The sequence below is a fragment of the Coloeus monedula genome (assembly GCF_965178545.1).
Source record: "Coloeus monedula genome assembly, chromosome: 17".
NCBI classification, from domain to species: domain Eukaryota; kingdom Metazoa; phylum Chordata; class Aves; order Passeriformes; family Corvidae; genus Coloeus; species Coloeus monedula.
In genome coordinates, this window is record NC_138797.1 from 11,153,013 (window position 1) to 11,174,832 (window position 21,820).

A 21,820-nucleotide genomic window follows, 5' to 3' on the forward strand; every position below is an offset into this window, starting at 1 on the left:
AGGCAGCATCCCCTTTCCACAAGGCAGTCCTATCCCTTAGGCTACTGGTCTAGACACAAACTAAATTCACTCCAACCTTTCCATTTACCCAAACCCACTGTTTTTACAGAACAACCCAAGAGAAGCATTGCATAGATCTGTATCTCACGTCTTCCCACGCCCAGCAAACAGCAAGAAGTTCAAGTTTTGCACAGTACATTACAAAAGGCATCACTTTTAAACCACAAAAATAAAAAAATGAAGTGCCACCATGGTGTAAACCCTGCAATGAGCGAGGCAGTGAGTGTACAGTGCTCGGCAGCTCCGGGGATGGCTGCCCATAGTGTACTGATGGATTTGCTAATCAAATCTCCTCTCTCAGTAAGAGGAACTTGCATAATGAGGGAAGCTGCTCCTGAACAGAGTGGTTCTGTGTGCCACAGGAAGGAGGAGGGCACTGCCAGGGCTGTCTGCTTTGCATGCAGCAGTTCAAGGGCCAGCTGACCCCTTTGCAATGCAGACTGCAGGACAGCAGTGCTCCTCCCAGGCTTGGGAAGTCCCAACAGGAGTTTTGCTACAGTTGGCTTTACAATTGAGATATTCAATACAGTTGGCCCAGATCCTCTGGTGGTTTAAACCCCACATGCTCCATTGGAGTTACCAGTGATTACTTCCACGAGTGGAGAACGTGGTACTGGCTTGTCACAGACACAGAATAAAGCTACAGTAGCCCTTTCTTTAAATAAAATTAAATAACTGCACGTGGCACCAGCGCACAACTTTAAATGTGCTTCTGCCATTAAGAAAATAGCAAAGCACACCAGTGGTTAATTAAATTATTTATCTTAAACTTAAAAAAAAAAAATTAAAATATTACTGTTGATTTAAAAACCCCTTGGGAGACTGCATAACATCTTCTTGTGGTATTTCTGAGGCTGAGAAAGTCACTTGCACGTGGACAGCCCTATATATCCTCTTCAGCTGGCAGTGAAGGCTTGTGCTCCTGGAGGTCACTGGTGCCATTTTCGGATGCATCCGAGCTGCCTGGAGCTGACTCTGGCGGTGGGGGTTTGTAGAGTAAACAGGCTACTATAAAGAAGGTTGTCCCGAGCACCTGCAGCCATGGAGACACCCTGTTACTCTCTGCTCTCTCCCAAAACCAGGTGCCCACCCCACATCTCCAGTGAGCTTTGCTGACCAAGCTTTGGGGAGGAGGGGATGTTGGCCAGCCTGGGCAGCAGAGCTGCACACAGAGTCAGATGGGGTCAAAAATCTGAATTTAGCCAGCCCCATAGCAATGGGAATTTGGAAAAGTTCAGCCTCACACAGACACCCGGAGCACAGTGCTGCATGAGCTAACACTGCCTCAGCCTTTTGCTGGAAGGCTTTTGAAAACCTCTTTATCACAGCAGCTGCTAAACACTACTATCTAAGGCAAGTGCTTGTTTGGGAGCAGTTAAAATGATGTTTTTCTGCTAATAAATAAAACCCACAGCTCTAAGCTCTCTTATTTTCTAGCAGTGGGGAATGGTTATTTACAGCCTGCCCACAAAGCCATCCCTCACTCTCACTAACACACTGCACTTAGATATTTAACTCCATTTCTAGCAAAAATCATTTTGGCTGCTGTTGGGAAGAGGTATTTCATATGGTGCAATAGAAGCTGTAAGCCCAGAAAATAATGGGAATTTAACAGAATGATGGTGTCTGGAGCACCATTACCTGATAAGAGGCAAACAGGACTTTTGCCTTCCCTGAGAAATTTATTGTGTGAAAATTTAATTTAGTCTGGGGGTGGGCCAGATCAGGAAAACCCAATTTAGCAAAATTTCTTCCCAGAGCAAAACATCACATCCTAAAGACCTGGTTGCTTTATCAGGGAGTTAAGCAGCAGCATCACCTTGTAGACCAGTCCAGCGACGAGGGTGTATCGGCTCATGGCTGAGTTCTGGTACACGTAGCAGGAACCCTGCTCACCACACTGGTCCTGCCAGAGCAGGCAGGATTTATCAATCATGGATCCAAAAGCGATGGGGCCAGGGATGCCTCCTGTGGGCAGAGAGAGGGGACCTTCAGTATGGGCAGCACCAAGCCTTGCAAGACTTTGACTTGCACCAGCCTTGCAAGTCACAAGGTGCTTGCGGAAAAGCACCAGGCTCTGCTGATACCATGATTAAGAGAACTCGTCCTGCAGAATCCAGAGCCACCAAGTATCAAAAATACACTGAATTTCAAGATCTGAGAATCCAGCAGGTCTTTTGGCCGTCCTAACCTGCATGTTGCACAAGAGCCAAAAGACACTCACAGGAGCTTCAACACCTCTGCTCCTTTTCCTTAAAATAAGGGCACATTGGGAGGACATTGCACCTCTGTGACTGTTACAGAACCCTCCATTCAGTTTGCAAATCACATGCAAAGGGAATTAGGTTGTCGGGGATGACAGCAAACAAAAGAAAGCATCCTCCTTTCAGCAGTGTGTGACCTACTCCCTTCTTTTCCAACACAGTGTGTTTTATTCTTGGGTGACAGCTTGGCACACACCTCCCAGAACCACCAGACCATTCTGGTGTGCAAACTCCCTCTGCTCCGTACCTAGTGTTCGTACCACAATCCACTGGATCCCGAGTGCAAAGGACCTTTGTCTGTCGGAGACACACCTGGGGGAAAAAGGGGTTTGTTTAAAAATGCTGCCAGGCTGCACCTCCCTGCCTCACAACTCCAAATCCTTGAGTCCAGCACATCTGGGACCTCCATCGCCTCTGAAGATTTAGGATCACCCCAGTGCAATGTCCCCCCACCACTGCAGTAAATGTCTGTATCCCACGTCAGAGGATAAAGCTTCCAATGCTGAAATTTGCTTTCCCAGCTAGACTGGGATGGGAATTAGTCCTGATGTCTCCAGGCTACCACTAACTCAGTGGTTCCAATCACACCTTTCCCACACTTGATCCAGCAGGATAAATCAGAGGAGGATATTGAGGCTTCTTGCAGCACTGGCAGAGGAGGAGGCCATCCTGTGCTTACCTCAGAGTGGCAGTCAGGGCAGGAATGCTGCTCAGGAAGGTGAAGAGGATGACCACAAACATGAAGCACAGGAGCAAGGGCCTTCTTGCACAGGAGGAGGTGCATTTCCCTGGCTCTGCCTCGCTACGGCCGGACAGGAGGGCTTTGTCAACACAGCCACACTCGTGATAGACCTGGGAAACAAAGGCTGGTGGGGGCTCTGCTGAGGAGAGCATGGTGACAGTCAAAGCTTTAAAAATAAAGAAATTAGGGGGACAGAAAGCAGCTGGTTAGACTCCCAGAATGAAGTGGAAATCAAGCTGCGTTCTCAACACACCTCTGTTTCCAAACAGGTCCATTAAGTAAGGGAAATTAACTCTGGCAGGCAGCCCTTGAATGCTAAATATCATCTCTACCCTTCCTAAGCCTGTGCCTGCCTCCATGACCAACATGCTGGAAGGATGAGGAGGTGCATCATGTTCATTCAAGACCCAAAATTAGCACTAGGACAGAAATCAGGTGCTTACCAAGCTCCCTGCATGCCTGGGTGATTTTCCACAGATTTCAGCACAGTTTGACCCAGAATGAGGCAAAGATGATTGGATACAACAGAAGCAAAGCAGGGTGACCTCAGGATACCTTCTGCCTTCATCCCACGTGGTACCTGAGAGCATCCACCCTGCCCTGGATGATTTTACACTGATTTGCAGCAAACCTTTCGCCGAGCCAGCCAAGTCACTCTGAAGATGTGCCACCACCCTGTTCATCCACAGTGCTTTCAGACCTACCTTCTTGCCATTCCTGACGTTCTCAGACACTGTCTTGCACCCAGCGTGGCAGGGGGAGTAGTACATGATGCCATCAGTGCCACAGACAGGGCTGTAGGTCTCCTGCAAACAGCCACACTGGGCATTGCAGGCTGCTGTCAGGTTGAGATGCCCACCTGGCAAAGCACTGAGGGAAACACAGGAGCAGTGGGTGAGCAGCACTTTACAGGAGGCAATGGGGAGAGGAAGGGACAGTGGGAGTTGTGATGGATCCCCAAGGAACATGAAGCCAGGCTTGGAAAGGCTTTCATCCCACCAAATTTTAACCATGCCCTGGAGCTGTCTCTTCCCACAGCCACCAAGGGAGTTTAAGTGACCGGCTCTTAGGGTGACACATCCATCTGGAGAAGAGATTCCCACTTTTGGTCCAGTTTATCCCACTGGATAGAGATAGGGGCTGCTGCAAAGGCAGCTGAAGAGTGGAGTATCTCCCATTCTGGTGCTGCTGATCTTCCCTCCCCTAGTACCTCGGGAGTCTCTTCCATAAACTCCATCTCAGTGCAAAACTTAGGACATCTATTGTCTGTGTCTCAACCTCAACATCTGCCTGTAGGACTGACCAGACACCAACTTTCACCCCCAACACATCCACACATGACTGCCACCAGCACTGTGTGTTTGGAGCTATCCTTTTATTCTGACCAGAGCCCCTTGGGACAGACAGAGTGGTTGTTGTTACCTTCCATTATACATCTGGGTTACTCCTGCCATGGGCATGTTAGGGCAGTGGATAAAAAAAATGAATATGGCCAGCAGACTTGACACTGTGCAAAGCAAACACAACTTGATGATTCCTGAACAGCGCAGTTTAAATTTATTCACGAGGAATCCTCCCAGGAATGTGCCTCCCCCTCCGGCTGGCACGACAAGATAACCTGAAAAAGAAGGGAAAAAAACCCCCACAAGTGAGTTTAGAAATGTCAGCAAGGAGTTTCCAGGTTTGAATACATTAATTGCAGCGTGTTTTGCATATAGATGACCCCTTGTTTTCTGTGTGGCTTCTTGGTGGGAGTTCAGCAGATGTTGCTGTAGTAGGTGGTCCTCTGTAACAGCTCAGGTAATGGGGCATGAGCCTGGTGAGGCAGCTTTTCATACCCAGAGATCTTAAAACTGCCTCTTTGAGGAGCACATCATGAGTGCTGATGCTTGTTGGACAACATTCCTTGGTCTGCATTACGGTATTTACGTGAGGATCCTCCCAGTTTCTAGATGCTGACAAAGTACCTCCCTCAGCTCCGACATCTCTCATCAGAAGAAATGTTTTGCCAGTGTTTCCTGGTGATGCACTAAGAGGAACTACAGTTATTTTGCCTTCCTCTAGAGGGTAACAGATGGCTACAGAAGTGACACATTTTCTCCTCCTGATGTCAGTAGATGCAGCTCTGGAAATGCACTGGGTGTAGGTGTGCTGATAGGAAATGATCCTATCTAACAGCTGAAGAGGATAGCCAGTCCATAATTAAACTGTAAAGCATTTGCCCCCACTCTAAATGAGCTAAAAGTGCTCTTCTATTTGTTGGCAAAATTGGAAAACATTGTAAAACCATGGTTTCCTTACCAAAAAAGGTGGCAGCTTCAGAGGCACTTAAACTAAACTGAGACTCCAGGAATTTGGGTCCAAACGTGGACATCCCAGCAATCAGGGTTGCTTCAGTTGCTCCTGCTAAGCAGAGGAAGATGAAGGTGGGGTTCTTCAGAAGCAGCAGGACTGATCTGGGAAAGATAAATATATTGGAATTGAATTACTCATTTCGGGCACATTTTGATTTGTCCCCCTGTCTTCAAAGTCAGAAGGATCACATGTAAGACGAGGCAGCATCCCATCATCCTGCAACTCTTTGAAAGGAAAAATACCAAAAGGCAGCTAATTGGGAAAGAGCTTTTCCAGTCAATGACATAAAGAGTGTATGTGTGTGGGGTGATGTAATTCACACTAAGGGCACCCACGGCTTCTGCATGGATGATTACAGCAGTAATTTTCCAACATTTAGGGTCAGGCTGAGTATTTCCTCTTCTGAAATGGGGCAATACTGAAAGGACATTACTCCTCACCAAATCTCCATCATTTCAAGGTTTTATTAGTCCCTGTTGGAAGATATCTTGGGACTCCTGACTCAACCAAGAGCAAAGCTGTGCTGCATCCTCACACACACACACACACACACGTTACTCGTGCCCCCACGCTCTCAGAACAATAACAACCTCTGATAACCCTGAATGTTTTGTAACTCAGGGGAAATACCAAGCAAGCCTTTCTATATGGAGGAAACACCTCCAAGACACCTGAGAAGCAGAAAGCAATCTTTCTGCCACTATCTAAGCACGGCTTTACTTGAAGCTTAACGTATAAATTGAGTAACTCCATTTTATTTCGACCCACAGGGATTTAGGAGAGAGCTGCAAATATGCCTGAAAAATTGCCATGTGTCATTTGTATGCAGATCCAGCAACAATTCCATCCCTGAGATGCAGAAAGGCCCTCAGGCACAGGGAATGGTCTCAATTATCTCTCACTATCTCGGATATTGGACTAAGAGGACTGATCTGTAACGAGCTTCAAATTCTGCCCCATGACTTTCCCCAAGCCAAGCCCAGATTTGTGCCATGGGTTATCCCGTTCCTGGGATGGGCACAAATCCTGCAACAGGGATGCCAAGGGATGCTCACTGAGCAGAAAAGCACAGCCATCACCTCCTGCTTTGGTGGAAATGTGAGATCAGAGCAAAGCTGCCTTGGTACAAGCGAGTGAGAGACGTGCTGAGGCTCAGAGTCAGATTTATGCAACTTTACTCACATGAAGTGCAGAATTTCATTACATCAAAAGAACAAAGGAGCTTAAAGACAGAAATACCACACATTCCTACACTTTGATTACAGGGGGCCTTTACACTGCCTAGCTCTGGGGATTAGTTTAATGTACTATTTTATTTTCCAGATCTTTTTGACTGTGCTTAATTTGGAAGCACAAAGCCTAATATTTTAGTCAGAAAATGCTTGCAGATCTTGTGGCTGAGGCAGAAAACAGACAATGCCTTCACCTTTTTACAGAGAAGAGCTGCTCCCTGGCACTAGTGTGACTTTGTGCCCTTTGCACAAAGGTTACAGGCTGGACTTGCAAGTAGGAAAATGCAAAGGAACTCCTTTCAGCACTAAGGATTTACTCACTTCACTTAATCTGTCTGAAGACAGAAGATGTAATTGTGAGGAGCTATGGCACATAAAACCTCACCAAAGACAACACAAACCTTTTTATCACATCAGTAGGACTTTAAACACACCAGAAATAACCTAACTCTTGAACAGCCTCGGTAGTGCTCAGTTCTTGCAGCCAAAGGGATTTCAGGAGGCCCAGCACTGCACAGAGAAGAATCTCACCACCTAAAAAAGCTGACCCTCCAAGTCTTCGCTGATATGGGCACATATAGGAACTCTTTCATCACATAATGGTTCTCTGGGTAGGCTGGGACCACTGTATGATCAGAGCCTGCTCCACTGGCATGCCCAGGACACCCCAGACTGTACCAGAGTACAGACACAAGCTAATGAATCATTAATAAATGGACATTTATACAATTTTACAGCACAGGAATGGGGGCTTTTCCAGCACAAAGGGACACCCACTGCCACCACCACCAAGGGAATGGAGGGCAGCATGTGCATCCCACAGGAACATAAACCAACCTCCCTTCCCAAAGCAGGGAAGCTGCAGAAAAGCCACAAAATGAAACTAAGTCCCACTCTGCATCTAATCCAAGAGTGATCAGTGAAATACTGACCACAGCTTCTCGTGCTGTAGATCAGGGCTTGCCAGGCCAGGGAGTGATCCCCACAAACGCCACCCTGAAGCTTCCTGGGATAAAGCTTCCTCTCGTGGTACAGCTCTACATGCCAGCTCTGCATGCCCTCCCTTTGAGTGCCTCTGCTCTGACAGGAGGCATCACCCCATGAAAGCAATCATATGGAACCAGAGAAAGGAAAATGCTGTTTTATCAGGCCTTTTCAACCCAAGAGTTAAGACAGAAGTCTCTCCAGGGCAGAGGATTAAGCTGTATGGGCTGCATTCCTGTAAGCTCCTGCTCTCAGGCAGCCCTGTGAATATGGCAATTCATTAACCTCACTTAGAAAGGACCTGATGGCATGGAAAAGTATTTTATTTCATCAGTGTTTTTACTTATCTTTGTGAGACTGTTACTGTCTGTACTGTGAGAAAATGTGCACACGATCCCTGACTGAAACAAAAGGAACAGTGAGTGTCCTTTGGCCTCACCCTCCAGCCTGGTCCACATGTCCCCAAGAGCTGCCTGCACAGATGGGATCTCCACTTTAATGCAAGCTTCCAGAGTAGAAAGCCCTGAAGGCACTTCCCTTTTATTAATCAAAACCAGGGACCACAAAAGTCTGTTGGGTTCTTGCTTTTAAACAAAAACCACACTGAGGTCTGGGCTGGTCTGGATCATCTGATAGAAGTTCCCACCTCTGGGTATTTATTATTCAGGAACGAGGTGGGAAAGAAGATGCTCCTGGAGGAGGATTGTCTCTGTTCCTGCTGTCAGACAGCACAAACAGTGGGAGCTTTGCTCCAGACAAGCAAGAGAAACATCAGCCACTGGATTTCATCCCTCTCTGCTGCCCCGTTTGTGTTTGTTTTAGTCACAGCCATATCGTTATTTAAATGCAGGTTTTGAATTCAATTTCCATGTGGAGAACAAGCCATGACCTCGGAAAATGGCACCCAGTCAAGAATGCCATTTAATAACAGCACTGAAATCTGCTCAATGTAATATTCTTCAAAAAACTGCCTTAACCCCTGGTAAACTTCCTATGAAGTCTCCAAGAATTTCAGATGGGTGTGAGTCGTTGTGTTGACACAACACAGCTCGACCAGTGCTGAAAATTCCTGTTCTGAGCACCTGCTTCCATCCTCCTCTGCCAGCACAACAGAGACCACAACTAAAGTTCAGAAATAATTGTTGGCAGCGGCCTAGGGTTTGGCAAAATCATTTGCCTTTGCAGAGAGCAGCCGTCACACATGGATAAAATCTCCTCCCTAAAAACGGTCCTGGGAGAAATAATAAAAAAAAATAAGGAAGATCCCCCTATTGACTGCAAGCTCCAAAAGGAATTAATACCCAGGTATCTCTGCAACATCCAGAGCCTCCATGCCAGCTAACCCCAAGCAATAAATAAAGCAGCACCTCTTCCCCTGCCCTCCATTTAAATACAACTCAACACAACAACAACAAAAATCGTAAAATATTTCAAAAATCCATAACAAAAATATGTGGTTAAAAGATCACATTTTATTTTGGCCGCTGCTTTGTTCCCATCACAGAGCCAAGCAGCAGCTCAGGATTAAGCAAGTTGCTGTGTCACTGCCTTGCTGGAGAGATAAGAAGGTAGTAACACATAAAAGGTAGCTGGAAGATGTGAAGGCAAAAGAAAACACCCAGGAAACTAAGAATAAAAGAGAAAGGGAACTGGAAGTTACAGTGTGGTAGATCTTGTTCCCTGGATTTGGAACGGAGCTGTGAGAATCATAGGGCCTGTTTCATCTTGTTTCTCATTAAAAATGACAAAACAGGGATCTAACACAAGTGAAATAGAGGAAAGGAAAAAAGCCCTGAGGGGCTGGGGAGGAGGAGCCGTTGGAAAGCACGAAACTGGGCCAGGTGAGGCCAGGCAGAAGCAGACAGGCAGAAATAATGCTGCTGGGCACAGGGAGGGAGCTGGTAATGCTAGGGCACCTCCCATCACCTAAAGCTTGGCATCAAGCCACTCCTGGCGAAACTCAGCGTGTGGCACAGGACTGCAGGTGGACATGAGCTTCTGAAAACCCAGATGAGACCAGTCACTTGCCCCCTGCTCCCACATGTGATCCCCAGCACCAGTTCTAGCTCAGCGTCTTTGCCAAGAGCTCCCAGACCTTTGTAAGACCAGGCACTTTCACACATCCTCTGCAAGAAAGTGTCATTGCTTGAAGATGGGCAAAACCTTTGAGCTGGCAGGGCTGAAAGGAAGCTCAGCTTGGGCTCATTACTCTCTCCCCTCTGGAGAGGGCTCCCTAACTTCTGCGTGGGGTGGTTTTCTCACCGAGGCAGATCTTTCACTGTTTTCCCAAAGTCCGGATCCGACGCTTTTTTGTGGCTCCCATCCTTTAGCTGATGAGCCTCTGACACCCTCATAACGATGTAGCGCTGGGATCCTGAAAATGAGAGGCAAACAGGATCGAGGAGCATGTCAGACATGGGATGTGGATGCTACTGAAGCAGTGGATTTGCAGGGGGAAAACGCAACGTGACATCCTCCCTCCGCCAACAGCTGCAACGGAGAAGCCGTAACAGTGGCAGATGGAAAGCCAAGGGGGTGAAATCCATTTAGGAATTACACGGGAAGCTGTTCCTTCGCTCCCGAGTCCCCAGCTACACCCGCGCATGAGGATGCCAGCCCCAGGGCGAGCGGGAGCACCGCGCAGCCCCAGCCCCAATCGCCGAGCCAGTACCTGGGAGGCGCTGGGGGTAGCCCAGGATGGGGATGGAGATGAGCAGGGAGGCAGCTCCGGCCCCCAGGAAGCCGATCCACCACGCCCCCACCCACAGCGTGTTCTCAGGGGCGATGTCGATCCTGCAAGGAGCGAAGGCAAAGGGACACAAGGCAGAGAGGCGGTGGTTGGAGACGGAGCGGGGCAGCTCCGCGTGCCTCTGGCTGAGGCTGGAGGGGCCAGGGGACACACGGCGGGGGTGACAGCCAAGGAAACGGAGTGATCTGATGGGGATGCCACGTCCACCATCCCTCCTGCCACAGCACAGCACTGCCTTCCTCACCAGAGAACACAACACTTCACACTCCCAGGAAATCACACCATTTCATTCTCATTTAATCTCTGGCTTGCACATTCACTTCACCCCTTTTCGGTTGTGCTTTGAGGGTTGCCAAGATCCTTGTTCCACCCCAAAAACACCCTTTGCAAGAAAACTGGTGGAAATAACCCATTTCTTCCCCTGGAAACCCATTCCCCATTTTTAATCCATTCATCTGGTCTAGTAAAAGGTGTCCCTGCCTCTGGCAGAGGGGTTGGAACTAGATGATCAGTAAGGTCCCTTCCAACCCAAAGCATTCTATGATTCTATGATCTACCAAAGAGCCTGTAAGGAATCAAGAATAAATGACAAATGCTACAAAGCAAGGAGGGACTAAGCATCCTGGTGGGATGACTGGGAGGTCGAGCAGCACTGCTGGGAGCACTGCCTCATCAGGGAACTCATTCAAAAAATTCACCTGCTGCTCGCAGCCTCATTAGCACAGGCAGTGCAGCGTGAGGAAGGATTTAAGCTGACAGGTTTGTCAGCAATTTCCCTCCAGCAGCAGCACTAATGCTAACCACCCTTCCAGCCTCCCCCGCCCTGCAGACACACCACCCAACACCCCAGGCACACTTCCACCCAGCCACCAGCTCATTGCTCCAGATCATTGTTATTATTTTTTCTACCCCAAAGGAAACACAGAGCAGAAAGGGAAAGGAACGAGATTTTTTTTTTAACGACTTACTCTCTGCCAATTTCAGTATAAATATTTAGAAACATTCCTCCTACCAGATAACCCGCTGCAGGCCCAAGGATTGCAGCAGTGTAGAAAACAGCTGAAAGGGAAAATAAGGCGTGTTAGACAACCAGCAGCACGTCAGCCAGGGATCCCCATCTTGATTCCCTCCTGGATGCAGGATGCTCAGCCTCTGGCTGCCTCACATCCTGTCCCCTAAACCACCAAGGCACAAATCCAGATTGTTCCAACAAGTTTTCCTCTCACGCTTGTGTTCCAGGGAAGCTTTTGCATCCAGCCTGGGAAGTTTTATAGTATGGTGCAGGCAAAATCGGTTCAGTAGAAAACCGTATTCAGCAAGGATGCAGCTGATCCCACTGCTACATCCTGACTGCCACAGCAATGAGCAGCAGCATTCTCTCCCCACAGACATCACGAAATGTCTACACTAAACACAGCACCCCGGCACTTATTTCAGTTTGCAGTTCAAACCACAACACACGGAAAGATCATCAACTTGCTGATGATCTCCTTGTGATCTCCTTCCCACACTTCACAGCCTTCTGATACAGCGTGGGCAGACTGAAACATCTTGAAATTGCTAAAAGATCACCCTTTTGGCACTTTCACCAGTAAGACTGTAAGTGTTTGGCAGCTGCTGAGTGACCAGTGATCCAGAGGAGTGAGGTGAGCATCTTCTCTTGGCTGTGCTTTGCACCAGCAGTAGCTGAGCAGCCCAGAGACCATCCCTGCTGTGCTGAGGCCTACAGGGGTGATGATATAAAGATTTAGATTAAATATAAATGATGGTGATAAAACACTGGCACAGGCTGCCCAAACAGGTGGTGGATGTTCCATCCCTTGAAACATTCAAGGTCAGACTGGACGGGGCTCTGAGCTACCTGATCGAGTTGAAGGTGTCCCTTCTCATTGGACTAGATGACCTTTAAAGGTCCTTTTGCACCCAAATCATGCTGTGATTCTATGTCTCCTTGCACGCATGGGGTATGGCCTCATGGCTGTCTGCCAGAGATGCTAATGCCACACGGGCTGGCCCCATGCCAGGAGCAGGAGGCACTCCCCGTCTTCAAGGCATGAGCTGCAGGAAGAAAAACACCCAACCGAGCTCACAGTTTTCCTCCTGGTAAATAATTAAAACCTCCCCAACAGCTGCCACTTCCCTCTGATTTCCCCCTCGTCCCTCAACAAGACCAAAAGGCTGAGCAGTGTTGGGAGAGGTGCTCCCAGTGTGGGCTGGACAAGGCAGAGGGCCCATCATCTGTCCCTGCCATCACCCTGCCCATGGGTTGGAGCTCTCCTTCAGCCCCACTCACCAATGTACACAGGGGAGTAGTTGGTCTTGACGTTTTCATCTAAGTAGGTGACGCCGAGCGTGTAGAGCGGCGTGGCTCCCATCCCGTGCAGGAACTGCCCCAGCATGAAGACAAACCTGTAGCCAGAGAGGCTGGAGGCAGCCTGGGAGCAGGGCAGGCTCTGGTTGCCCCCGCAGACGCCCACCTCGGCTGCCGAGCGCGCCTCGTACTGTCCCGTGGTGAAGTGGGGCAGGGCGAAGAGCAGGGAGCCCAAGCCCATGACCAGCACCCCCCAGCCCAGCCAGCGGGGCTTGTGGCCATTTCCCCCGAAGTAGCTGACGAAGGTCAGGCAGACGCAGGCCGCGATGTCGTAGGAGCTGGCGATCAGCCCGCTCTGGTAACTGCGCAGGTCGAAGCGGCGCTCGATGGAGGTGATGACGGTGTTGATGAAGCCGTTCACGGTCATGCCCTGCAGGAAGGAGGCCACGCAGAGGAAGAACAAGACCCCTTTGGATGTGTTGCAGAGCTGCAAGCAGCCGGGGGTGAAGCCCCCCCAGCCGCAGGCCAGTTCCTCCCCGTCAGCAGACACATATTTAATCCCTTCTTCGAGCGGCGTCTCCACCTCTGCCGGGGTGGGGGCGCAGAGGGGCTCGGCACAGGAGTCGGAGGGGCTGGGAGCGCCCGAGGATGCGATGCCATTGCTCAGGGGGGTGCTGCAGCCATCCCTCCCACTCACTGCACCCAAGGTCCGGCTGGCCTCGCCGGGACGAGGGGATGGGCAGGAGAAGTCGAGGGGCTGAGTGAAACAAAAGCCATTTTCTCTGGTGGAGTTCTGGGGCATTGCCATGAACGGGAATGCGGAGTCCAGTGGCAGACTGAGGTGGGCTGATGGCCAGGGTGGCTTTGTGGGGCAGCGAGGACCAGCCCGTCCAGGAGATGCAATTTTCAGTGCTTACTTCGGTACGGAGACAGTGAAGGTCTGAGCCAAGACCATTCTGATCTGTGCAAAGAGAATTTTACATGCCTTTATATAAAACCATGCTCAAACCCCTCAAATACTGTTCCTTTTTTCTTTCTTTTCCTTTTTTCCAAGAAGTATAAGCATTTCACTGTGCAGTTCACCTGGTCATTTGCCCTCCACCATGGGATGTGTTGGTACCTCAGGTGTCAGGGCATCACTAACATTACAGAAAAGAATGAAACATTCAAGAGCATTAAAAGAACAGCACCTCTAAGGCAGCTTCCCCACCAACTGAAGCCCCTCATCCCTCCTCTAATGAAGAGCTGGTTAGACCCCCACAACCCCCATCCCTCTCCTTCCCCCTGCAGAGAACAGCCCACACAGCTACAAGTATCCCACTGCAGAAGTCCTTTGGTCTCTCTTTCACACTCTGCCAATAACAGTTTATAATTATCCTGAAAAGTTTCCACAGTCAGATTGATTTTATTCCAAGCCCTCAGATCTGTTTACAGCTATTCAGTAAAATCCTTTCTATAACTAATTAGACTACATGCCATTTCAGAGCAGGCTGGAGGGCAGAGGCAGCTGACTCTAACCTGATTACTGATGCAGACTGCCTTCTTTCACCCTGTTCCTGTGCATTGCAGCACCTGACCGTGCCAGCAACCAAGAGTACTTTTCCTTAAATGCCTTGGCTGAACCATAAATGATGAAAATAATAAGGTTCTCCCTTGAATGCTGGTCTTAAATATGCAACAAATGCTAGGCAAAAACTGTTTTATTAGAGAGCATCTTCAAAGCATCCTGCATTTCTCAATAATTTTGCCAATATCTGTTCAAGAGGATCCCATAAAAATGTTCTCCCTGAGATGCCAGCCTCATCAGCATGGAAGAGGGAAAAAGGGTGGTTTTTTCCCTGATAAAATGAACGATATTCAGATGGCTGCAACCTGGGAATATTGCATCTTTGGTGAGGAATTTATCTGTGTGTTGCTGGAAAAAAATGACTGACATTTGCTAGGTAGATGTGCTTCTCTGTACCAGCAGGTCTTGCAGGAACTGGGGCAGGAGGACGTGGCAGAAGGTGATGCCCCAGAAGAGCAGAGGACAGCACACGTGTGCCACCAAATCTTAAACATTCATGTCAGTAGCGCTACAACACGTCTGGTCCTTAAAGTAGGTTAAAAAAATGAGGTTCAACTTTCATTTGCGAATAATTTTATCTTAATTACCCTGTCTAGGGAGCAGAGTGCATGGACTATTTCCTATTTCAAGGTACAGATTCCAGCAGGGATTTGGTAACAGTGCAGGGCAAGCGGGCCTGGCGGGCAGAAGGGCACTGCTTTGCAGCTCCAACCTGGACTCCCCCAGGTAACTCCTACCTTAGCTGGCTGAGCACAGAGCAGATAACTTTGATGTGTAAAGTGCAAATTCAAAAACTGACTGCAGGGGTTGAAATTTTGCTGCAGAGACAGACTGTTGTAATGTGTTGGCACAAAAAAAATGATGCCTTGGTTCAAGGCTCTATTTTTTCCACTTTTTTTTTGCCTCTCCAGTGTTCTTATGACTCTTGCAGCTCTAAATCTGTTTCTCATCTTTGGATGCAATATTGGGAGCAATAAATAAGCCTGCTTTAGCACTCTGTTAAAGTCAGGAGTGATTATTAGGTGCTGAATCAGGCTCTAAGGGGCGGAATGGTTCATGCTCATGTAAATCAAACGCCTCCTGCACAGCAGCCAGGGCTGCAGCTGCACCCTCCTCCTATCAAACTTGTATCAGACTCGTGTCTGATGTTACACTTGACTGCACTTGTAAAGAAGGCTTCTTGGCTGGGGATTGATTTTGCTCTCACTGATTTCAGCAGACAGAAAAAGCACATCTCTGTTATTACCTGATGCAACCAGGAGCCGGGAGCTCCCAAACTGGCCCAGTTCACCCTGGAGGAAACACTCCTTATCAGAAAGGGGATCTCCCCTTTGATACTTCATGAATTTATATTGATATTTTGATATTTCATGAGTCAGGAAAGAGATTACAGCTCTTCATCACAGGTTTCATTTCCTTGGTGGCAGCAGTCTGGGCCACCGGACCCAGGTGCCCACTTCATCCCCCCTTCAACTTCGGCCCCTCTCAGTGCGAGTTACCAGCAAACAGGGTGAAACATTTCCAAGAAAGCAGCCAGACTCTCCTCCAGGCAGCAGATGTTTCCACCACCCAGAAGCCTTCTCAGCCCTAACACCCACCTCCTGTACACGTCCCAGGGGACCTGGGCTAATGACTCGTGCCCAGGTGCCGTGGGCAGGGAGCCCACTCCTGCTCTGTGCTGTCCACCAAGCTGTTTGGCATCCCTTAAAGTATTTATAAACTGCCTGTGACACGTTCACTGTGGGCATCAGCTTTCACAGGAGCCATATGCCGCTTTAGAGGACAAAATATAATCTTCAGGGGAAAAAACCCAAGCAACTTCACGCACTTCCTAATCATTCATATTCTACCGAGCCATCCATTTATTGCCTCCCATTCATCTCTGTTTTTAATGACTCAGCTGGTGATTTCTTGCTTACACTGAACCAGTCCCAATGCTATTATCTCTCTGCCATAGATTTCCTTATTTTGCTGCAAGATTTCTACATTTTTTTCCCACTGTACAGCTGGTTCCAGAGTGCCAACATTATTGAGTCAACACAGCAGAAGTAGCAAGGCAGTGAAAGCATATGATTTGTATTTCCTGATGAAATCTGTAAAGACTCCCACCCCCCATAACATTTAGCATTAAATTAATAGTAAAACTTACAAGCTTTTCATCAGGTGATCATTTTAAAAGTCACAGGACCAATTAAAAACATTTTGTGTTTCTGCCAAGGACTGTGATGAGATTAATGCTGCAAATTAACTCATAACTGACATGCAAAATAATCCCATTTGCTGAAACATGCCCAATAATAGTTAATCTTCCCCTTCACATTACAGTTTTTGACTTTTATATGGTGTTATTGTTGCAAATAACATCTATACATAATTTCCATAGCTGAGCACCATTTATGAGTAACTTGGCATTTTTTTTTAATTCTATTGCACACATGGAGATATTTCCTAAGGAACAGAGATAGGGGATTAAAAATGATCAGGAATTGTACTGCAAACACAGGAGGAGCAGCTCCAGGCAATGCTCAGTGGCTGTGATGGACCTCCTTTATTTTCCTCTGCGTCTCCTCTATTTTTATTTTCCTCGATGTGTGAGTGAGCCTGGCCTAACTGAACATGTACTTAGAATCTGGGAAAGTCCACATCCAAGTACCAAGCTCATGTTACTGCAGAAAGGGACAAATGCATCTGGGTTTGTGCATTTAACTTCTCTTGGTAACACACACTGAGTTTTCCTTGGAGAATTTGGCTTCAGAGGATTAGCAGCATTACTTCTATCATGGCTGATAAACACCATATGGATCAAGTGTGATCCACTGGCTGCTTTAGGAGTGGGGAAGCCTCCCAGAAGTGAGATAAATCCACATCCCAGTCCTGTGAACAGGGCTTGTCCTTAGGGCACTGGTTCAGTGCAAGGGAGATAAGATAAAAGCAAGCATGGGATGAGTGAGTTGTTCCTGTGTAACACTGAACTGTTTTCCTGGCAGCTGAGGAACTTCACCCAGGTCACACCAAGTGTGAACCTCACATTTTTTTAGCCCACTTTTAAAGAGCATCCCTTTGGATCAGCAATACAGAGGATGCTGCTGTTGTGGGATTGGCACCAGGACCAGACTGGAGCCTTTGGTAAGCAATTCCTGTGGGAACAGCGTGGTCCTGAACACATGGAAAAGTTTCAGGAATGATAAACACACCCAGAGAGCAGCCAGCTGACTGTGTACCCAATGCTGTGCTCACCATCAGTGCTGCAGGGACAGAGGATGAGGGAGGAAGTTCCTTAGAATGGGGGGCAGTAGGAATATCCTGACCCACCCCTCATGTCAGAGACCTACTTTTACATAATTAGCCCTACTGAGTCTGAAGCATGGAAGAGAGCAGCAGAAACTGGCTTTGAATTATCACATGAACAAGGACATATTTATAATTAAATAAATTCCAAATAGTAGAGCTTAGCACTCACAAACCCTTTGTATGTTTTCCAAGTGCTTTCCATTTGCCGGGAAATTATTGTGATAATATGCAAGAAATCACGAAGGTGGCTTGGATAATTTTCAATTAGCTGCTTGAAAATGCTTTGAAGATAAATCTAGCCAGATTTTCTGAGTCTATTTACTTGTTCCAGCTTATCTGTGTAAATACAATTGGCTGCAGCTGCCTCAGACCATCTTTAAAAACTTGCAGTGCCAACGTACGGAGCAGATTTAACCCAGACACTGCTTTTTGCCATAGCAAAGATTAACCAGACAAAAGGGTCTTTTATGCTATAATTCCTAACTCCCCCTCCCTATCATCACTCTTGTTTTAATGTCTTTTTCCTACCCATGCATTTAGCCAGTGCTGGGAGGTTTCCACGCTGGCACAGCACTGTGCTCTCCATCACTGTCACTGCCCATGGAGCTGGGCGTTTCCAGATACACCACCAGCATTTTCCCAACATCTAGCCCTGCATGGTGTTACTTTCCATCATTTGGATTCTTACAACCCATTAGAGAATGTTCTGTACTCAGCACACTCTTCCTGCATGAGCTGCTGGTCAGCTCTTCCCAAGGATTACCACTTAGTTCCTACAGCTGTCCCTTCTTTGTTTCCAAGCAGAAGATGCAGACAGGCAAATCCTTTATGATGCAAGAAATTAAACAAAATGAGCAAAACCCAAATAAAGAATGTGAGACACGTGATTCTCTGGTGCTTCTAAAGATAGAAGCACTAAAAATGCAAAAAATGCAACATCCTGTGTTACACAACACAAGGATGCTGCGCTCAGAATAGATGTATTTGAATAATGTTGATATCTACCATGGTTTACAGGGACTTACACTTTTTTATCCTCATGGTTTGATCAGTTTGGAAGTAAAAACAAAAGGGAAAACCAGATGAAATGTTACCATGAAACTACCTACAGCTCCACTTCTCCTGAGACACAATTGCCTTCCAACCCCTCTTCTCTGTACTGAGGGCACTTTTTGGGGAAAACCACATACCACAAGGTCATTTTGCTCTACCAGCCAAGGACAGACTTTAGCTTGAGCTTTCTATGACAAGTTCTCCAGCCCTGTGTTGGGGGGCTGGATGCCCACCCATTCATGTCCAACCAGACAACACAGAGCTCAGTGGAGCACAATAGAAGAGCTAAAAACATCACAGAAAAAGATACTTTCTGATCATCAGCATCCCCTGCAACACTCACCTCTGGCAGGGAGCACAGGACAACACGGAGCCAGGTGGGAGCATGAGAGACACACAGGAAGGATTCAGCTGAGGAAAGGGTATTTCCCCACAAATCCACTTTTTTTTTCCAGATCAGCAAGTAACAGCTTTCCCAAACAGCCCTGGGAGCACGAGCTCACTGGTGCACACCGCTTCGCCTGGATCTTGTTTAACACCCAGCGATGCTCCCTAATCCTCTTAGGTATTAGTCTCGAGATTCCTGCCAAGCAGGGGAACAGCAGAGCCTCCCAGACAGCACTTGAATGAACTCACTGCTTGAAATGTGCAATACTTCAAAATGCAGTAGAACTCCAGCTGTTCTGCTTTGGTTAACCTCAGATTAGCACCTTGGAGGTCACTGCAGCTTGCAAAATGCAAAATTAAATCACCTCCATTTCTGTGTCTCGGGTGACTCCGTAGGAAGCCATTCTGCACTAGGACTGCAATTTTTTGTCTCATAATGACTTGTTTAAAGCTAAGTACCTAATCTGAGTTAGATGTTCCTGTTGTGTCTCTGTTGCCCACTGCAAGGAGACAATCACATTCAGGTTACATACAGCCCTCAAGTCACGGAATCACAGAATGGTTTGGGTTGGAAGGGACCTCAGAGACCATCCAGTTCCTGTCCACGAGCAGGGACACCTTCCACTATCCCAGGTGGCTCCAAGCCCCATCCAACCTGGCCCTAAACACTTCCAGGTATCCAGGGGCAGCCACAGCTTCTCTGGGCACCCTGTGCCAGGGCCTCCCCACCCTCACAGGGAAGAATTCCTTCCTAATATCTAACCTAAAACTGCTTTCTTTCAGTTTGAAGTCACTCCTGCTTGTCCTATCACTCTATGCCCTTGTAAAAAGTCCTTCTCCAGCTTCCTTTAGGCAGTGGAAGGGGCTCTGAAGTCTCCCTGGAGCCGTATTTTCTCCAGGCTGAACAACCCCAGCTCTCAGAGCTTGTATTCCCAGAAGAAGTGCTCCACCCTCAGCCTTCTCCCCTGTCTCCACAAGGACTATTCTGTGTTGCTAAATCACCCATTATTGCAGATATGATCTGGAGAAGGAACAGGTACGTAATCATATTTCTGTTGGATTAGCTGAGCATATTACCCCGAGCTTATTCTGGCCTCATGTTGGCTACCACAACAGAAACAATATTTGATCTAGCACAAAGCCAGATGGTGCAAAATTAACCCATTCAGCACAAATCTGATGTGGCACAGGGAATTTGGTCCAGCACTGGCACAGGCTCACATGGCTGTAGGACGTCTGACGTGGCATCTGCTGCCTCTAAGTTTCCTGATACCAAGTACTCCCCATTCATCCCCCAAAGATGAGCTAAACAGGCATCACACTTCATTTTATTTCATCCTTTTAGATAAACAGAATGTCAGCTTGCAGATAATTTGCATTTGCTCATGCAATACCCTAGATCCTGACAGGCTGTGGCAATTTGGGGGATTTCTCAGAGGAGGGCAGATCCCCATTTGTGTAATCGAGAGGAAATGATGAACACTTTCAAAGGGATGACTTCTCTTCATTCTCTGACTCAAAACTCCAAACCACTACCACAACCAAAAATTAGAGCAGCTAAGAGATGAAGGGCAGGAACCGAGGCCCAAAGGGGAATTGGGGCAGAGCATGAGATCAGCACAGTGGCAGCGTGCAGGGCTGCTGACCACTGCCACCAAGGACGGGTGGGAACAAGCCAACCTGGCATGCTGCTTTCCTTAGAAACCTCAGACTCATTCCAATGGCAACTCCTTGTGCTGTGAGTTCAAACAGAGGGTGCAGCAACATCTCATGTAGAAAGCACTGAAAATCTCAAGCATGGCCACAAAGCACAAGGGGTTGCAAATGGGCAGGTGCATCCTGGCTGTGCTGTCCATGGCTGCTGGCTTCTCCCGTGGCTGCCTGCCTCTAAATAAATAAATACAAATCCCCCCTGATCAGCAGAGGTGAGACTCCACTGACTCCTTTGAGAGGTGGAAAAATGCTAAGCCACATCCTTCAGCATTAAGAGGCCTCTCTGAGAACCCCAGCTCAGTACGAAACAGCAATTCCACACACACACACACATCAATACCCACACTAAGGGACAGAGCAAGAGGTGTTCAGAGGTGAGTGCACAGTCCCTGCAAGCACCACAGGCTCTGCAGGCCACCCCTCTTGCAGGCTGGCACCTCCTCCATCTGACAGTCCTCAGCCAGGTCAGCAATTCATTCCAACTGCCAGGGAGCAAATTGGTGCCAAATGGTGTTTCTTCCTGAGATAAAGGAACAAACAGGCATATAATGTTCCCACTGTCAACCCAAAACATCTGCTGGGATTCGGAGGGGTTTGCTGTCCATGCGCCATGGGGAGACGCGCTCTGCCTTGCGCCTCCCGTTTCTCACGCATCAGGAATCACAGCCCCCAACAGCAGCTGCTGGAGGATGGATTTACTTGAAAATCTGGAAACTGCCTTCAAGGGATTCCCACTTCCACTCAGCAGCATAGTGTGGTTTCCATTTCTGGCTCAGGAACTTCTCTACTTCCCTTGGTAAGCACCTGCTCACATCCCACAGTCCCCACACCACGAGAAATGGACACAGCAGAATAACCTTGTCCTTGGTCATCAGCTCGAAGGAGGTCACTGAGGACTGAGTTTGACCCGTGTTCCTTAAGAAATGATGGTCCTCATCCTGCCACTGCTCCTTACCCAGGGTGATGTTTGTTCACACAAGGCATCCAAGCAGGGCTCTCAAGATCGCTCAAAGAAAGCAACACAGAGTTCAAGGGAACAAAAATTGGCTAGTTTGTGGTGGTAGGCAAGGAAGTCTTTTTACTGCCTCTTGAAAAAAGGCAGTATTTCAAAA

The 21,820-nt window shown here is 47.9% G+C and overlaps 1 protein-coding gene across 1 annotated transcript; it reads right to left on the reverse strand.

The window, feature by feature from the left end:
* Positions 1–943: 943 nt before the first annotated feature.
* SLCO4A1 (solute carrier organic anion transporter family member 4A1) lies at positions 944–13,505 on the reverse strand (the record flags this gene model as incomplete). Its single annotated transcript, XM_082292721.1, has 11 exons — positions 944–1,093; positions 1,880–2,028; positions 2,572–2,636; positions 3,004–3,176; positions 3,771–3,936; positions 4,489–4,684; positions 5,368–5,522; positions 9,900–10,011; positions 10,309–10,430; positions 11,355–11,445; positions 12,680–13,505. 11 exons carry the CDS (start codon positions 13,503–13,505, stop codon positions 944–946), a joined length of 2,205 nt encoding a protein of 734 aa, XP_082148847.1.
* Positions 13,506–21,820: the final 8,315 nt, after the last annotated feature.